Source organism: Astatotilapia calliptera, chromosome 5 (assembly GCF_964374335.1).
Source record: "Astatotilapia calliptera chromosome 5, fAstCal68.1, whole genome shotgun sequence".
Lineage (NCBI taxonomy): Eukaryota > Metazoa > Chordata > Actinopteri > Cichliformes > Cichlidae > Astatotilapia > Astatotilapia calliptera.
Window position 1 is genome coordinate 38,785,043 of NC_137426.1, and position 17,952 is coordinate 38,802,994.

General features: G+C 44.2%; 1 protein-coding gene across 7 annotated transcripts in view; it reads right to left on the minus strand.

The window, feature by feature from the left end:
* sypl2a (synaptophysin-like 2a) overlaps positions 1 to 17,952 on the minus strand; it is a 38,934-nt gene that overhangs the window by 16,130 nt on the left and 4,852 nt on the right. For all 7 annotated transcript variants that reach the window (XM_026169192.2, XM_026169190.2, XM_080301464.1 and 4 more), the window contains one exon: positions 10,729 to 10,844. In XM_026169192.2, the coding sequence (XP_026024977.2) occupies positions 10,729 to 10,844 (116 nt within the window). The remainder of the gene's footprint in view (positions 1 to 10,728; positions 10,845 to 17,952) is intronic.

The following is a 17,952-nucleotide window of genomic DNA, read 5'->3' on the forward strand; positions in this document are numbered from 1 at the left end:
CGTTATACATCTCTGACAGAGTGTTAAATATAGACACCCAATAGTTATGAAGATTGGGGCATGTCCAAAAGGTATGAAGGAGCGAACCTGTTTCTGCTTTACATCTGTTACACAGAGGGTCAGCTCCTGGATAGAACTTGGCTAACTTTTCCTTGGAGATATGTAATCGGTGTAGGACCTTAAATTGAAGGAGCCCATGCCTGGCACATATCGAAGAGTGTACCCTCTGGAGAAAAGATTGCCAGAGCTCATCTGTTATAGTCATCCCAAGGTCTTTCTCCCACTGTGCTTTAAGGATGAAGAGAGAAGGAGATTGAAGATCTAATAGTATAGCATAGATTTCTTTAATCGCCCCTCTCTTTATATTAATAATTTTATCCAAAGAAGTTTCCTCAGGTAGTTCCGGAAATGAAGGAAATCGACTCTTTACAAAGTGACGAATTTGTAAATAGCGGAAAAAATGTTGCCGAGGAACATTAAACTGCTTCAGGAGCTGCGTGAATGAGGCAAAAATCCCATCTACAAAAAGGTCTTTGATATTTCTAAGGCCATTACTTTCCCATATTTTAAAGGCAGAGTCCATCATGGAGGGTGGGAACATATGGTTTGAGCAGATAGGTGCTTTAATTGACATTAAGTGTAACCCCAACCTTTTCCTACATTGCACCCAGACTCTGAGCGAGTCATACAACAAAGGGTTACGTTTATAGGTGTATAGTTCTAATGGGAGAGCTGAACTCAACAAAGCTGATAGGCAAACTTCGCCACAATTGGATGACTCAATTTGGAGCCAAGCTGGAGTCTCTGTAGTAACATTACTCATCCAGTACAGCATATTACGAATATTTGCTGCCCAATAATAAGACTGAAAGTTTGGCAAGGCTAATCCACCCATTGGCCTAGTCCTCTGCATGAAATCTTTACGAATTCGTGGACTTTTGCCATTCCAAATAAATGCAGAGATATGCTTATTCAGTGTTATAAAATACTTATTGGGTAAGTAGCATGGGATACATTGAAATAAATAAAGGAACTTGGGAAGTATGTTCATTTTGATAGAATTGATGCGGCCAATTAATGACAGTGGTAAATTGTTCCATCTCTGAAGATCCGTCTCAGTATTTTTAAGCAGCGCGACAAAGTTTCTTTCATAAAGATCTTTGTATGAGTGGGTAACCTTAACCCCCAGATAGGTCACATACCCTGATATAGAGTTGACACAGAGAAGTTCACTTTTATGCAGGTTCAACTTGTAACCTGAAATATTACCAAAACATTCAAAAATGGCAAGAGCACGGGGAAGAGAGCATAAAGGCTCTGACATATACAGCAGGAGGTCGTCAGCATATAAGGATATTTTGTGCTCCTGGTCACGTCTGAAGATGCCCTTAATGCAACTGTCAGCTCGCAGTTTAATCGCCAGTGGTTCAATTGATAATGCAAAAAGAAGAGGGGATAAGGGACAACCTTGTCTCGTACCACGGAGAAGTGGGAAATAAGAAGAGAATAACGAATTTGTTCTAACACGTGACATAGGTGAGGAGTAAAGTAACTGAATCCATGAAATGAAATTAGGGCCGAATCCAAATTTATGTAGAGTATAAAACAGATAATCCCACTCCACCCGGTCAAATGCCTTCTCAGCATCGAGTAATAAGGCAATTTCAGGGGTTGTAGTTGACTTGGTGTGTAATATGTTTAAAAACCTGCGCAGGTTGAAAAAACCATGCCTACCCTTCACGAAACCTGTCTGATCTGGAGAGATTAACAATGGTAGGTATTGCTCTAGCCTGAGAGCAAGTGTTTTTGACAGTATTTTTAAATCTACATTTAAGAGTGATATAGGACGATATGATGAACACTCTAATGGATCCTTATTTGGCTTCAATAGGAGTGAGATGGTCGCTTGTCGAAGCGTTAGGGGAAGACATTTTGAAACCAATGACTCAATGAGCATGTCTCGTAATAAAGGTGATAAACTTTAAAGGTCTTGAAAAATTCAACCGGATACCCATCCGGACCCGGGGGTTTGCCATTCTGCATTGAGCTAATCGCCAATTTAATTTCTTCCACTGTAATTTGCTCCTCCAATTGGCCTCTGAATGCCGAGGTTAAAGTCGGAACTGTCATTCCATCAAAAAAAGCCTCAAACAGTCCAGGCGTGTTTAAAGATTCAGAATCATAGAGACTGGAATAGAATATTTTGAAACTCTCTTTTTTTTTTTGTGGTGTAGTGGTGACATGTCCAGATTTAGTCCTAATTTTAGGGATTATACGAGTTGCTTCTGATTTACGAAGCTGATGTGCTAAAATTTTAGATGCTTTTTCTCCGTGTTCATACCATCTTCCTCTAGATTTAAGAATCATAGACTGACTGCTGGGTTGAGATTAAATTAAATTCAGTTTGTAACGTTAGTCTTTGTTTATACAAATCTGGAGAGGGGGTTGTAGAGTGTTGCTCATCCAATTGCGAAATAAGGTGTATCAATTCAGAAAGACGTTTCTGTTTCTGTTTTCTAGTACAGTGGGGCAAAAAAGTATTTAGTCAGCCACCGATTGTGCAAGTTCCCCCACTTAAAATGATGACAGAGGTCAGTAATTTGCACCAGAGGTACACTTCAACTGTGAGAGACAGAATGTGAAAAAAAAATCCATGAATTCACATGGTAGGATTTGTAAAGAATTTATTCGTAAATTAGGGTGGAAAATAAGTATTTGGTCACCTCAAACAAGGAAAATCTCTGGCTCTCACAGACCTGTAACGTCTTCTGTAAGAAGCTTTTCTGTCCCCCACTCGTTACCTGTATGAATGGCACCTGTTTGAACTCATCATCTGTATAAAAGACACCTGTCCACAGCCTCAAACAGTCAGACTCCAAACTCCGCCATGGCCAAGACCAAAGAGCTTTCGAAGGACACCAGGAAAAGTATTGTAGACCTGCACCAGACTGGGAAGAGTGAATCTACAATAGGCAAGCAGCTTGGTGTGAAAAAATCAACTGTGGGAGCAATCATCAGAAAATGGAAGACATACAAGACCACTGATAATCTCCCTCGATCTGGGGCTCCACGCAAGATCTCATCCCGTGGGGTCAAAATGATCATGAGAACGGTGAGCAAAGATCCCAGAACCACACGGGGGGACCTGGTGAATGACCTGCAGAGAGCTGGGACCAAAGTAACAAAGGTCACCATCAGTAACACACTACAACGGCAGGGAATCAAATCCCGCAGTGCCAGACGTGTTCCGCTGCTGAAGCCAGTGCATGTCCAGGCCCGTCTGAAGTTTGCCAGAGAGCACATGGATGATACAGCAGAGGATTGGGAGAATGTCATGTGGTCAGATGAAACCAAAGTAGAACTTTTTGGTATAAACTCAACTCGTCGTGTTTGGAGGAAGAAGAATACTGAGTTGCATCCCAAGAACACCATACCTACTGTGAAGCATGGGGGTGGAAACATCATGCTATGGGGCTGTTTTTCTGCCAAGGGGACAGGACGACTGATCCGTGTTAAGGACAGAATGAATGGGGCCATGTATCGTGAGATTTTGAGCCAAAACCTCCTTCCATCAGTGAGAACTTTGAAGATGAAACGAGGCTGGGTCTTCCAACATGACAATGATCCAAAACACACCGCCCGGGCAACAAAGGAGTGGCTCCGTAAGAAGCATTTGAAAGTCCTGGAGTGGCCTAGCCAGTCTCCAGACCTCAACCCCATAGAAAATCTGTGGCGGGAGTTGAAAGTCCGTGTTGCTCGGCGACAGCCCCAAAACATCACTGCTCTCGAGAAGATCTGCATGGAGGAATGGGCCAAAATACCAGCTACTGTGTGTGCAAACCTGGTAAAGACCTATAGTAAACGTTTGACCTCTGTTATTGCCAACAAAGGTTATGTTACAAAGTATTGAGTTGTATTTTTGTTATTGACCAAATACTTATTTTCCACCCTGATTTACCAATAAATTCTTTACAAATCCTACCATGTGGATTCATGGATTTTTTTTTTTCACATTCTGTCTCTCACAGTTGAAGTGTACCTCTGGTGCAAATTACTGACCTCTGTCATCATTTTAGGTGGGGGAACTTGCACAATCGGTGGCTGACTAAATACTTTTTTGCCCCACTGTATATGAACAGTATGATATAATATGGCCCCGTAAGAATGCTTTTAAGCTTTCCCAAACCGTACTATAGGCCATACCAGGCGTAATATTGGTTCTTATAAAGATATCAATTTGTTTGGAAAGATATTCCACAAACTCCTTATCTGACAAAGAAAGAGGATTGAGTCTCCAGGAGTACACAAAGGGTTCATCCAGGAAGCCGAGTTCCAAAACAAGTGGACTGTGATCAGATATTACTATGCTATTGTATTTACAAGTCTTGATATTGGGAAGCAATTTTTTGACAACAAAAAAGTAGTCTATACGAGAATACGTTTGATGCACTGCAGAAAAAAAGGAATATTGTTTAGTGGAGGGGTAGAGGAATCGCCACGCATCAACAGCCCCATAGGTTTGTAAATATGACTGTAACACTAATGAGGATTTAGGGAGTGGAAGTCTTTTATCTGAGGAGCGATCTAGTACTGGATCCATAACAGTATTCATGTCCCCTCCAAGGATCAATTGGTGTGTATTGATCTGTGGAAGGGAATTAAGAAAGTCATTGAAAAAAGTTGAGTCATTCCAATTCGGAGCATATACGTTTGCTAAAATAAGTGAAGTATTAAACAGGGACCCTGTCACAACTACATAGCGAGCATTTGGGTCAGCTATTGTGTGAGAGACTATAAACGGAGTATTCTTATTAATCAAAATTGCTGCACCTTTGGCTTTACCATTGAATTTGGAATGAAAAATTTCTCCAACCCAATTTCGTCTTAATCTGGCATGATCTGTATGCTTAAGGTGTGTTTCTTGAAGAAACGCTACATGTACTTTAAGATAAAGAAGATGAGAGAGTACCTTATTTCGTTTCACTGGGTGGTTCAATCCCTTCACATTCCAACTAATAAAGTTAACATGGCAGCCATTACTCACAGCAGTTGAAGTATCATCAACAGAAGTCATCACCATATAAGTACATGATGAAAAAGGCGGTTCCAAACGCAAATACCAATCCTATCATGGGTGTACACTGAAATGTTGTTGTTAACAATAATCTGAGCAAATAATATACAACAAAAAAGAGAAAAAGTAGATAAGTCCCTCCCACCCACCTCCCCGTGTTCAGTGTTGTCCCCAAACGACGCACACCAATTTCCCACAGCTCCCCTGCTTCTATTAAGAGTCCCAATCACCTTATTCATAACCACAGCCCCACATGAGCAGAAGCATCTGAACTATGAATCACACATGTAGTCCAAAACATATTCAAATTAGAAAGTCACAAAGTCCAACACAATAGAGTAAAATAATTAAGAGAAGGAAAGAGAAAAACTCCCACGTCAAATTTACCCGTAGCCGAAAAACGGACCTGTTTCACTTCTCATCAAAGCTGACCCCGGAGTCCCTTTTAAGTGACAAGTACTGGAATATAGTTAACCTCCCAGGAAACAAGGGCAAACTCACCAACATCTGAGATTTCTAAATGAACATTGAACAAGAAACTAAGCTAAACCAAAGATCGTCCGTTTATTGATTGACAAAAATATAGTCACGATGGTATGAAAGTCCCGGTGGTTCTTATGAAATGTCATTTGGGAGATAACTCAAACTTGGAGTCAATGAAATCTTTCACTGCTTTAGGAGAGTCGAATACCTGTGTTTCTCCATTAAACGAGATCCAAAGCCGGGCAGGATAAAGAAGACCGTAGCGAACTCCGTCTTTTTTCCGTAGTAGTCCCTTCACCTCGCTGAAAGCAGCCCGGCGTCTGGCCAGGTCGGCGCTGTAGTCAGGAAAGATGAAGATCTGCTTCCCTTGAAACTCCAGCCGGCCTTTCTGTCTGGCTAAGCGCTGTATCCGCTTCTTCTCCTGGTAGTAATGAATGCGAACAATGAACGGCCGCGGTCGCCCTCCCTCCGTGGGCAGTGCAACCGCCGCCCGGTGAGCTCTGTCCAGGATCGGAGCCTGCTCCAAACCGCCGGGACCACCCAGTACAACGGGCAACAGATCAGCAACAAATTTAGTGGGATTCCCTTGTTCGGCTCCCTCCAGCACTCCTAATATACGCAAGTTGCATCGTCTTCCCCAATTCTCCAAGTCGTTCGTTTTCAGCAGCAACTTCTTGTATTGGTTACTCAGATCTGCGAAACATGTCTCCATAACTTCTAGCCGCTTGTCCAGATTATTCAAGCCTTCCTCGTGTTCGCCCAACTTCTCAGTACATTCGTCAAGAGTGGTTTGGATGGGCGAAATGGCTCGTTTAATTTCGTCCCGTAGGTTGTCATTTTCCTCTTGAATCACTTCTTTGACAATGTCGCGGAAAGCTAGCAGTGTCGCTGGGTCAACGGTAGTTTTGCTAGCGGTCTCTGAGCAGCTAGCCTGCGCTCCTTTAGCAGACTGCTTAGGAGGCATTTCACTTCGAGATAAGGCAAAAAGACGGAAAGAACAACAGCTAAAACAATGCTGACTTTCTTAATAGAGCTTAAGAAATCTCTGAATTGGGCCACAATAGGTGAACCATAAAGTAATTTAACAGATAAATGGGACCTAGTGGTTTGCACGTCTACTCCATAACGCGCCCCCTAGTGGACCCCCCGAATTTAGACAGTTTTAACTCTCAGCATTCGTTTGGCTTTGGGACCTGAAGAGACGGAGTTTAGGACCCAGATCACTCTGCGAGGCTCCTGACTACGGTAGCCGTAATGCTCCAGCAATCCATCAGGCTGTGCGGCTTCGTAGCTTAGCAAAGTTGCACTTTCTGAGCGCCGTGTAGCACATAAAATCGGTTCGAGGTCAGTGAGCACAACCAGGATTCATACATAAGGCGCACTGACAATTTTTGAGAAGATTAAAGGATTTTAAGTGCGGAAAATATGAAATACAGCGGTTCCTCGTTTATTGCAGGAGTTACGTTCTAAAAAGAACCCGCGATAGGTGAAATCCACGAAGTAGCCAACTTTATTTTTTACAATTATTATAGATGTTTAAAGGCTGTAAAACCCGTCACTGCACACGTTATACTCTTTTCTCAGACAGGCAGGAACATTTTCACACTCTTCTCTCTTGTTTAAACTCTCACAGTTCAAACCTTCGTAGAAGTCCAGTGTTAAAGAATGAAACCAACGGCACCTGCTGGAGCCTTCGACGGTGCGAAACGATTCGTCAACATTGTTGTTTGTTGAGGAGAAAACGTACAAACATACAGTGCAGCACTTCAGAGTCATACTGCTAGGATCGAAGATTTACGTTTGACAAGCTGACCGCATCCTGTCCTGTACAGGAGACACGGCACACGATTGATTGACAATGGTCTACAGCCAATCAGGACGCAGAACACAATAAGCTGTAAAAAAAACCCCAAAAAACAGCATGCAGGAAAAAAAGGCGAAACAGCGAAAGGTGAACCACGTTATAGCGAGGGAGCGCTGTACAGAACACAAGAACATATGGTGATAGATATCGTTACGGCACATGCTTCAAATTAGCCCATGGTATGGACTTTAGGCCACATCGCCCTGCCCTACTATAAACCTATAAAAATACAGTTACAAGTTGAAAACGTATGTGCCCTTTCCCGAAGCAGCCCCCAGTGCCTCACTGAAGTCTTTGTTGGCCTGACTCTGACCTGCAGGCCTCATGGTTCACATCCCTGGTTATGATCATCTGAAAATCCCCCACAGAGTTAAAAACACAGGAAAATAATGGTTTCATTCCCTGCTGAATGGGCAGCCTGGGAGGTAACAGAGGCGGAGTCATCTCCAACTCAACGGTGCTGCACCCACTCTGACAGGCTGATGTAAATGACAGAGTGGTCCACCCTACCTGCTGGGACAAAATGGCCCCCAGGCTCTGTTCAAGGTGTCCGTCTGCAGAATGAATGGGAGGGAAGCAGGGCTTCCCCACAGAGGGCCTTCTTTGCCTGTGGCACTGCTCCGTCCACTAGACCAGATCTGGGCCACCCTTTTGGTCAGGTCTGCAAAGTTCAGCACAAACTGGTGGTAGTAACCAGCTAGCCCGAAAGAACCGCGGCACCTTGGGATGCTGGCAGGATATGATGGCTGCCGTTTTATCCATCTGCAGGTGCTCCTGCGTGGCCACGTGGCACTGCAGTGGCTGGGGCTCTGAAAAAGTCGAACACACGTGACGAACCAAGCTGTACGGAGCGGAGAAGGACGCTTTTCCCTTCTGGAGACACGGCAATCTGCCAGCAGAAAAACAGTGCAGTGCCCAACCTGGGGCATAGGACACTGATCCTTCATGTACCCTGCAGTAGTCAACACTTCCTTCACTACAAGGACTATGTAGTGAAGGAAGGTGATGTGCGACTCGTCTATTACTTCCATCTTCAGCATTTCAGCCATTTCTTTCTGCACCATCTTTCTTTTGTGTTCAGGGTCATGAACGCACCGTCACAAGGTGCGTAACAAAAGGCTCTATGAGGTGCAGCCACGCAGAGGGGAGAACACAGCTGTGTGAGACGGTCAATGGAGGGAGGGGAGCCTCTCTCCATCCTTTAAGGAGGTTGATGTGATACACCTGTGTGGCTCCTCCCCTGGCTGACAGGGTCACAGCAGTGATCTGTGGCAGTGGACCCACCAGTGGTATGTGCAGAAAGCCCCGTGACAAATAGAGTCACAAACAATATTGCCATGGAAATGCTAGCAATTGTCCACCGGTGCAAGGCCTAAGCCGTCCACTCCCGCCTGGTGGACATCTAGCTGGGTAAGCTGAGCACCACCAGCTGGGCACTGAAGGACAGCAGCAGGCTCAGCGCCCACTGAGTGCCCACTGAGTGCCCACTGAGTGCCCACTGAGTGCCCACTGAGTGCCCACTGAGTGCCCACTGAGTGCCCACTGAGTGCCCACTGAGTGCCTGGGGTACAGGCTGCAAGGCCAGATACAGATGGGTGGACCAAGTGTTGCATCCTTCACAGAGCTGCTGCATGAAGCAGAGATGACGGAGCAGCCCAGGAGGTAATAACCCAGGGAGTCAACCATGTGCCTGATTACAAATTCAGCAGGTGATCAAACAATTATTTGCCCCATGACGACTCTAACATCTGTTCTTGTGTCACAACAGCATTTCCATTTGTTCCCATTTCATTCTGATCACACTGGTATAGAATCACAGTCCTAATGTTACATGTGCATGTCTGTGTCCAACAGAACTACTAGAATAAAAGTAGCACACACTCTTCTGGCTTCTACATCCTAACTGCAACATGCACTTTATTATTATGTGACTGTGTTATTGAGAGAAGTGATGCCTCAAAAGGGTTACGAATGCGTACGATGACCTACAAACATAAACAAAGATATAAACACGATTTATGAATCCAACATTTTTCCTCTTTGAAACACCTTTCTGTGCATACAAGCATGTAAACCTACACAGAGCATCCCTGTCACTTACAGAACCTCCATGCATGTGCACCAATCCCCCTGATATGCACAGACCACATTACATGCACGTCTCCCCTCTGTTATAAAACATACATTTAACAATTAAAAGCATTACACAGTAGAGTATGGAACTTCATATATGGTTTAAATAAACTGCTGCTACAAAAACTGATCAACATTGTGAAGTTTTCAGGATCAGTCAATAACCTCCTAAGACCCAAACTCTTCCACAGCATTTCTCTTTGTGCTGATTGGGACCTGATGAAGGTAAGAGCACAGGATTACCTGATTTTTGTTTCTGAGAAAAATGAAATGCACATGTGAGGACGTTCATTTTAATAGAACAGTGGCAGTATAACGTCTCGTACGTGGATATCAGGCCTTTGTAGAGCAAAACTCTGTATTTTGGTCTAGACAACCCAAAATATGATGTCCACATGTGGACGCCAGGTCCTAGGAGGTTAAGGTCATTAAGGTCATTGGTAGAAAGTCCCAGGGCTTAAATGTGGGCCTCTCCACCAGTCGCTCTTAGAACTGAAGAAGCTTCTCAGATGAGAGCTGACCCGTCCTGAAGAAACTTAAAGAAGTCCACATGTTAGCCTGCTACTACCAGAGAATGGCTAACATCACAGTGTTATTCCACATCACCTGGATTAGATCTATATTCAAACTATGCAGAGATTAGCATGTACTGACTCCAGAGGATGACCTGCAGTGATGTACAACCATCTGCAGCTGTGCACTGACTGACTTGTTCCAGCAGGTTATATTGTTTGTTTTATTTAAAACACAAATGAGCAGGAATAGAGAGGAAACTGTTTTACAGTTGGTGGACATTTATGGGTCTTTGTGAAGCTGGTACCACGAACCCCAATGTGATCTGGCGTATCAGGACACGTGTTTAAGGTTTTGTAAGTGAGCAGCAGGGTGGTTGCAGTAGTTTTGGACATTAGTGTGGACACAAAGGTTAGAAAATGATCCAATTCATCAAGCTGAACTGTAATGACCATTTATTCAGCTTTGGACGGACACATTAGTAAAACAGCTGTACCTGTGGTCCCTCTGTGTAAGTCCTCAAACACATCTGTAAAGCAGAGTTTATGCTTGTGGATCATATCGTACCATTCATCACACTAATGAGGTAAAGGTGTGGACTGGACCTATCAGGACACTGCATCAGAAACTAGACTGGGAGAGTGCCAGTGCTCTTCAGTACCTGAACGGGTAGGCAAAAAACGCCTCTACAGGTTGGTCTCCGTCGGGACAGCTGACTGTGAGGTGGGTTGTCCCAGTGTAACCTCCGATGGTGGCAAAGGCAAAGATTGAAAAGACCTGTTGAAGGCAGAAAAACAGGCATAAAGATGTGTCAGGCGAAGCAGGCACACACAGGGGGAGGCATTCATCTGAAAAACAGGAACTTCAATCTGGTTCAATAAGGATGCATGGGAGGAGACATCAAGCAAAGTCAACATTTATTCATAAAACGTATTTTCATAGCACTACATGTGTTGTTAAGGACCAGCTGTGGTCCCTGAGGACACAGGGATGGATGCACATCTTCCTCCCAGTTTAACACGACCCACTGAAACCATCTCATCATTTTCTCACAGCCTTCTGCATCTCCTCCTACTCCTTCCTGGCTGAAGTATGCTACAATATTATTACTTTTATTGTATAATATATTTGCTAAACAATATTTCTATAGTAACAATTTCCTGTTAATGAGAGTGCTGGAGGAATATTTAGGAGAAAGTAGCAGTACTGCACTATGAAAGCATCACCATTAAACTGTGTTACTGTCAAACAGCATTACATGGTAAATGGTAAATGGCCTGCATTTGTATAGCGCTTTTCTAGTCCATAGGACCCCAAAGCGCTTTACACTACATTCAGTCATCCACCCATTCACACACACATTCACACACTGGCGATGGCAGCTACATTGTAGCCACAGCTGCCCTGGGGCGCACTGACAGAGGCGAGGCTGCCGGACACAGGCGCCACCGGGCCCTCTGACATGGATCAATATCACCACCATGGATGTTTAAGGCTCACTGCACTAACCTCCTGTTAGTCTGTATGTAAATACATCCTGTTCTCTGACAGTTTGTAATGAGCTCCACACAAACAAAAGATGCATTTCTGCAATAAAACCCAGGAGCAGCGTATGACCCGACACACACTGCAGCAGCAGTGAGTGCTCTGTCACATCGTGGCATCAAGAATACCGGACACTTTGACTTGTTTTAATTCTAACCTGACTAGTTGGCAGAATGTAACAGAAAACACAAGATATTACTAAAATACATCATTCTTCCTACTATTTCTAATGTTACTTTTCACTATGTTACAGAGATCTGGGCCTTTTTGTTCATGAACCCTACAAGCTAAACTTTATCAACATTGTTCAAATTTCTACATGAAGCACTACATGTTTAGTTTCATACTAGGGCTGGGCCATATCACACCATTCACGGTAATACCAGTATAACGTCAGGCAACGATAAGAAAATGAAATATGGCGATAGAATATGGGTAAAACGCGCACATAGAGGAAAAAGCATGGCGGTGACGGAGAATGAGAAGGGCGAAAGCGGATCGTTTAGTGAAACAGATGAACCAGAACTGGTTTGTAAAAATGCTGCAGTGGTGTGGAACTGGTTTAGCTTTCGTCCGTCAGATACACAACAAAGCACATTTTTTGTAGAACATGCAAGCGGCCGTCGTTATTACCGTGTTTGTCGGACTAAGGTGCTCGTCAATCTGGGAGTAATCTGGGTCCCAGACTCTGTCTGCTTCAGGTCCCAAAGTCAAACAACACTGCAGCATCACTTAGAGTTAAAAACTGTCTAAATTCTTTCATCTTTAATAAAACGATCAGCATTGCTGCTTTACCAGGTGTAACTATAAAGTTTAACTTCCAGGCATCCATGAAAACAGAATTTATTACATTTAAGGAGTTAGAAGTTAGCAGGAAGCTAGCGGAAGTTAGCTCGCTAGTTTCGCTAGTTACCTAAGCATGATATAGCATGTTCTGACTGAGAGATTTCTGAAAAAAATCAAACGTACAGCTCTGCTATCACTTCCAACATAAATGAAGACAGGAAACTAAACAGCAGTGACGTTTGTAGGGTTACTGAAGTTGGGCTAGCTGGTATATAATGATGTGCTATGTGATCGCTAGCGACACAGCTATGTTAGCATAACATAAACAGTGAAGCTGGAGGACGAACACTAACACTTTTCCACTTATAAAAGTTAACGTGAAGGTTCTTCATGGTTAGAGACAAATGCAATCGCATGGCAGGATGCTGTAAACGGACCAAACTTCAGTCAGGAGAACAACTGAGATAATCCATCCACAATACGAGGTCAGTCATTAATATACTGCAACAACATGGGAATAGAGCAGCTGCTAGAGAATTCAACATTAATGAATCAATGGTACAGAAGTGGAGGATGCAAGAAGAATGAGTTTAATAAAGTTTGATTTATCTGACTGCTTTGTTTCGCTTAATGTGCCTTATAATCCCGTGCACCTTATGGTCCGAAAAATACGTACTGCACACTGCAGTTTAATGTTGCACAGCAGCTCTTTTTAACTTCAGTGGATATTATACATGGTTATGCTCAGGATATGTCAGCCCATTTCTACTGGAAATGCCTTTTGGTTAAACTTTCAGCAAGGAATTTGCATTTGCACTGTTACATTTTTATAAAGCTTTAATGTACATAAAAACCAGCTTCTTGTTTAAGTGAAAATAAATGGAAGGTTGTCTTTTTGCGCTAGTAATGTTGTGGAGTTGTATTTTGTCTCGCATCAATTATATCGTCAGTTATATTGTTATCGCAAATGTTCAAATATATATCGTGATCAATATTTTTGGCCATATCGCCCTGCTCTAGTTCATACCCTACATCAAGATATGTTCAAAAGCAGCTTTGCACTGAAATAATAGTGATCCCACAGGCAGGCTCACTGACTCTTACTCGTGCTACATCACCTATTAAACTGTAACACCTTATGATATAAACACTCGTCCTCCTTCCAGTACATCCTTCCTGCAATGACACGATTTTCTTTATCTGCCAAATCACTGAGATCCACTTCAGCACAACAGCTGCAAAGAAGAGCTGCAACACAGGAGCAGAGCCTTGAAACGAACGGCTCTCTGTGCTGCAGTATAGACACCGAGTTAAACTCCCCAACCACAGACGCAGGAACTTCGCAGCCATTAGGCTGGCTGAGGATTTTCAGGAATGAGTTTCATCTTTCAGGTGTATCAGGTTCTCCACTACATTTCTCAGCTCATCTCAGCCTTGCTTGACCCACCCCAAATAAAGCCTCGGGGGCAGACCCCTGTCCATACTTCGCTTTAAACAAAATCCTACATTCGTATGTAGCATATCGAGGAGATAGATGTCAAAGGTCACCTAAAATCAGACCCCGCAGGTCACGCTAGCAAAAACAGCCCGAACACTGGCTCTCTGACAAACTCACGTTCACGTTTACAAGGTGTGGCATAGACAGCAGTCTGACATTCAGTGGTGTCACTGTAACATCTTCCATGCAGAGGAATGCAGCTCCAAGGCCCACAATGCCATGAAACAGCACTCAGCCCGCTGTGTAGGAAGCAGAGATGTTCCAGGACTCATTCTTACTCCACTAACCACCACAAACTAAAACACTCAGATATTCAGCTAAATGAGAGAACAGTGTACATTACTGTTACAGCACCATGTGACCTGCTCTACCACCTGAGCTACAGCCACCACTTCCCAGTTTGGTCCCAGCTGCTGTCTTGACTTGAGTGTAGAACAAGGCTCAAACAAACAGAAGCAAAAACAAATGAAAACCCTCAAAGCTAAGTCGGACAGCGTGGCGTGAAGGCACAGTTCTGTTTCACCCCTGCACCCCTCCATCCCTGTCACCTGTCCAAATTGACTCCTGTGGCCGTCAACTTCTTCTGAATGACAATTTCAGCAGGTCGTAAACGAACCTTTGGACTATCAGAACAAGCTAAGCTAGTGGATGTTAGACTACGTTCACTCTGCAGGTCTTGATGCTCAATTCCGATTTTTTGATCAAATCCGATGTTTTTGTCTGCTTGTTCACACTACAAATAAAATGCGACAGCAAACGCGCTCTAGTGTGAACGCTCAAAGCGCCCGCATGCGCAAAAGCAGACGTCACACACAACGCGCTCTGCTTAGACCCAGAGCAGCAGTATGTTTGACTGATGGCCCTTAATATAAAGACTTTGGACTTTACGTTTCCCAATTTTTGCTTTAAGTTATTTTGTTATTTACATAATAATGTGAATAACCTAATAATGATCCTTGTTGCTGTTTAAGAGAGGAGCGGTGCTTCAAAGGATAGCTGCAGATTTCTGTCAGAATCTGCAGATTATACAGGACAAATAAAATGTTCACGTTTCTCCAACGTTGTCTTCCCAGCAGTCTCACCGGATGGCCAGGATGCGTTCACGATGTCTTATCGGGCGCTTCTCCGGAGCTGATAATTGGCGTCTGTCTTGTGTCAGTGACGTAAAAGGCGGATTTAATGCGACTTGACCGTTCACACAGCAGTCGCTTTCTAAAACATCAGATATGTATCGGATTCAGGACCACATACGAAAGTGACCCAGATCGGATTTGAAAATATCGGATTTGTGCCGTTCACACTGTCACACCATGATGGGATAAGATGGGTCGCATAGGATCAAAAACATTTTCGGATTTGAAAAATTGGGATTTGATGCGCTTTCGCCTGCAGTGTGAACGCAGCCTTAGACTAATTCATGTCCTCCAACAGGCTCTTTATGCTTTTCATCGCTCTACTTTCTCACTGCCAAAAAGTGACTAGTTGAAAGTAGGGCTGGGCGATATATTGACTTTTTAAATATATCAATAAATTTTTATATGAGATGTGACAATATCCTTTATATCGATATAGTCTATGTTACGTTATAATTATAGTTGTGGAGCTGCAAGTTTGCCTCTCTTGTCTCTGCACTGCGTTACTCCGCCTCTCCTTCACTGAACAGAACCTCCCCCCTCGCTTCTCCTGCAGGCAGGACGGACACGGCAGCTGCCTCAGAGGAGCTGCTCGGTAAAAAGAAAACAGTTGGACATTTAGTGCTGCAGCGTGACGTTAACGCCGTAACTGCATTAACGGGGCAAATCTCTGTTAAGGAGTTACCGCGGATCGCCCCGTGCGTGGGGCTGCACGGCGTCAACGTGTTAACGAGCTAACCGCGCTAACGCCTAAAATCCTTTCATTTTCTCAAAAATCGACAGAGCGCCTTATGTATGAATCCTGGTTGTGCTTACTGACCGCGAACCGATTTTATGCGGCACACTGCGCTCAGAAACCTTTCAGGTTTAGACATTAGCTTTGCTGAGCTACGGAGCCGCAGCGCTTGATGCATTGTTGGAGCATTACGCTGAGGAGCCTCGCGGAGCGATACGTACTCTGCTTCAGCGTAATGTTACCGTACTGAGTGCATAAGGGCCATAAACGGCTCCTGTTCAGCGGTGGTTACAGAGAGGATCACGCAGTAGACCCTGGGAACAGAGCAGCTGCTTGTTATTCTGCTCAGCCTCTGGTAGTTTACATTTTGACTGCACAGCTTTTTGTTATGCACAAAAACAGCACTGTTTCATTTATGGAGCATGATTATTTAATAAATGCTGATCATTCTGAGTAATGTTTTCTTGTACATCTGCGCTGTATGTTAATAAAAGTGTGACATCTGGGACACAGTGTGACTAAGAACTCTGTTCTTACTTTATGGCTTTAAAAAACATGAGTATATCGCCATCCAGCTAAAGATGAATGAATGAATGAATGAATGAATGAATGAATGAATGAATGAATTTTGGGTCATATCACCCAGTTGAATGTAATCTAAAGCAGAGAACGAGGTCAGTGGGCCCTGCCATTATCTTTACAGGCTAACTGACGCATCGCTAACCGGACTGACCCTCGGCCAAACCCCTGCAGCCCAAAAACTCGGCGCTCAACTGTTTCCCACCAGACCACCGAACCCACGGCTTTGAAATGTCCTCGGTGAAGGAGAATCATCTGTGACGGCCTCGCAACTAACAGTGGACTCACTGGCTCCACTATAAAGGACCCAGAGCCTGTAGTGATGAGCCGGCTGTTGCTAACAGTGTGGTGAACACGCTGAGGGGCGGGCTTATTAGTTGTGTAATCTCATTGGTACAGGGTTATTTGATGCCCCATGCTGGTACATTTTGGCGTCCTAAACGTTATGCAGCCATTCTTCACCGTTGTTGAGAAACGCCATCGATGTGTTCATCTAGGTTCATCTTTTGTTAACACTATTAGAAGGACATTGCGGCTACAAGTGGCCCGTCTCTGAAAGGCGGAGTGGACTCTGCGTTAGCAGTAGGGTGAGGAGTTGAGTCATTTGGGGGGACTGAGATAGAGCTGCTACTCCTCCACATGGAAAGGACACGGCTAAGGCTGACAGCAGCCGTCCCATGGTACATGGAAGCAAAGACTGAAAGTGGCCGTGGGATGTACGAGAACACGTTCATTTCAAGGCTTCTGTAACACTTTTCAGACTGAAAGCATGTTTGAGATATTTTATAAAAAGCTTTGTTCACAAGCCAACACAAATATAGATGGTCAGTAAGGGTCTGAGCCACAGGCCTGAGGCTGGGTCTATCTATTAATGAAAGGCCTGGTTTTCAGCAGTGAAAGCCTGCATGGAAGCACAGGGCAAAGCTCCAGCCACACATGCTCATAAACATGAACACACACCACCTCCTCATCCAGGGGACCAAACAGCGTCAGCACTCTTGTTGTTTGCTGTCAGAAAGACTCCAAGGACAGAGGAACAGTGATTTACATTTATCAAGGAGGATGCGGCAACACCGCCAAGTTCTTCCACGACAAATGAAGAGCGTCTCAAACGCTGCATGTGAACGTCTCCCACACCACAGAACACGTCAAATACCCGTCTTAGCTCGGGTGGAGTACGGCCGACAGGTCGGACAGCCACTTCGGTGCCACTGAAGTCTTGTTAATGCTCGCTCGCGAACACTAATCTTCTTCACTAACGGGGACCTGGATCTGATGCTGGTGAGGGGAACCTGGCAGAGAGCCGGTGAGTCCAGCTGTTTTATTCAGCTTTTACCTTCGGACTGTGAATATCTTAACATGCTGAGGAAGACTGCGCGTGGTGGTGGAGTGGCGGCTGTTTTAGGAAGAAGCTGCCCTGCAAGCATCCCCGCCCGACACTCGGTGCAGCTGTGTACAGACCTCCGTAATATCCCAAGGACTTTGTTCAAGACTTTTCACACTTTTTAGCTGGTCTCGTACTTTGATAAACCTGAATTGTTGGAGATTTTAATATGTGTGTTGCCCCTCCAGTCTGCTGGCCAGAGATCAGTCTGATAAGACTGTCTG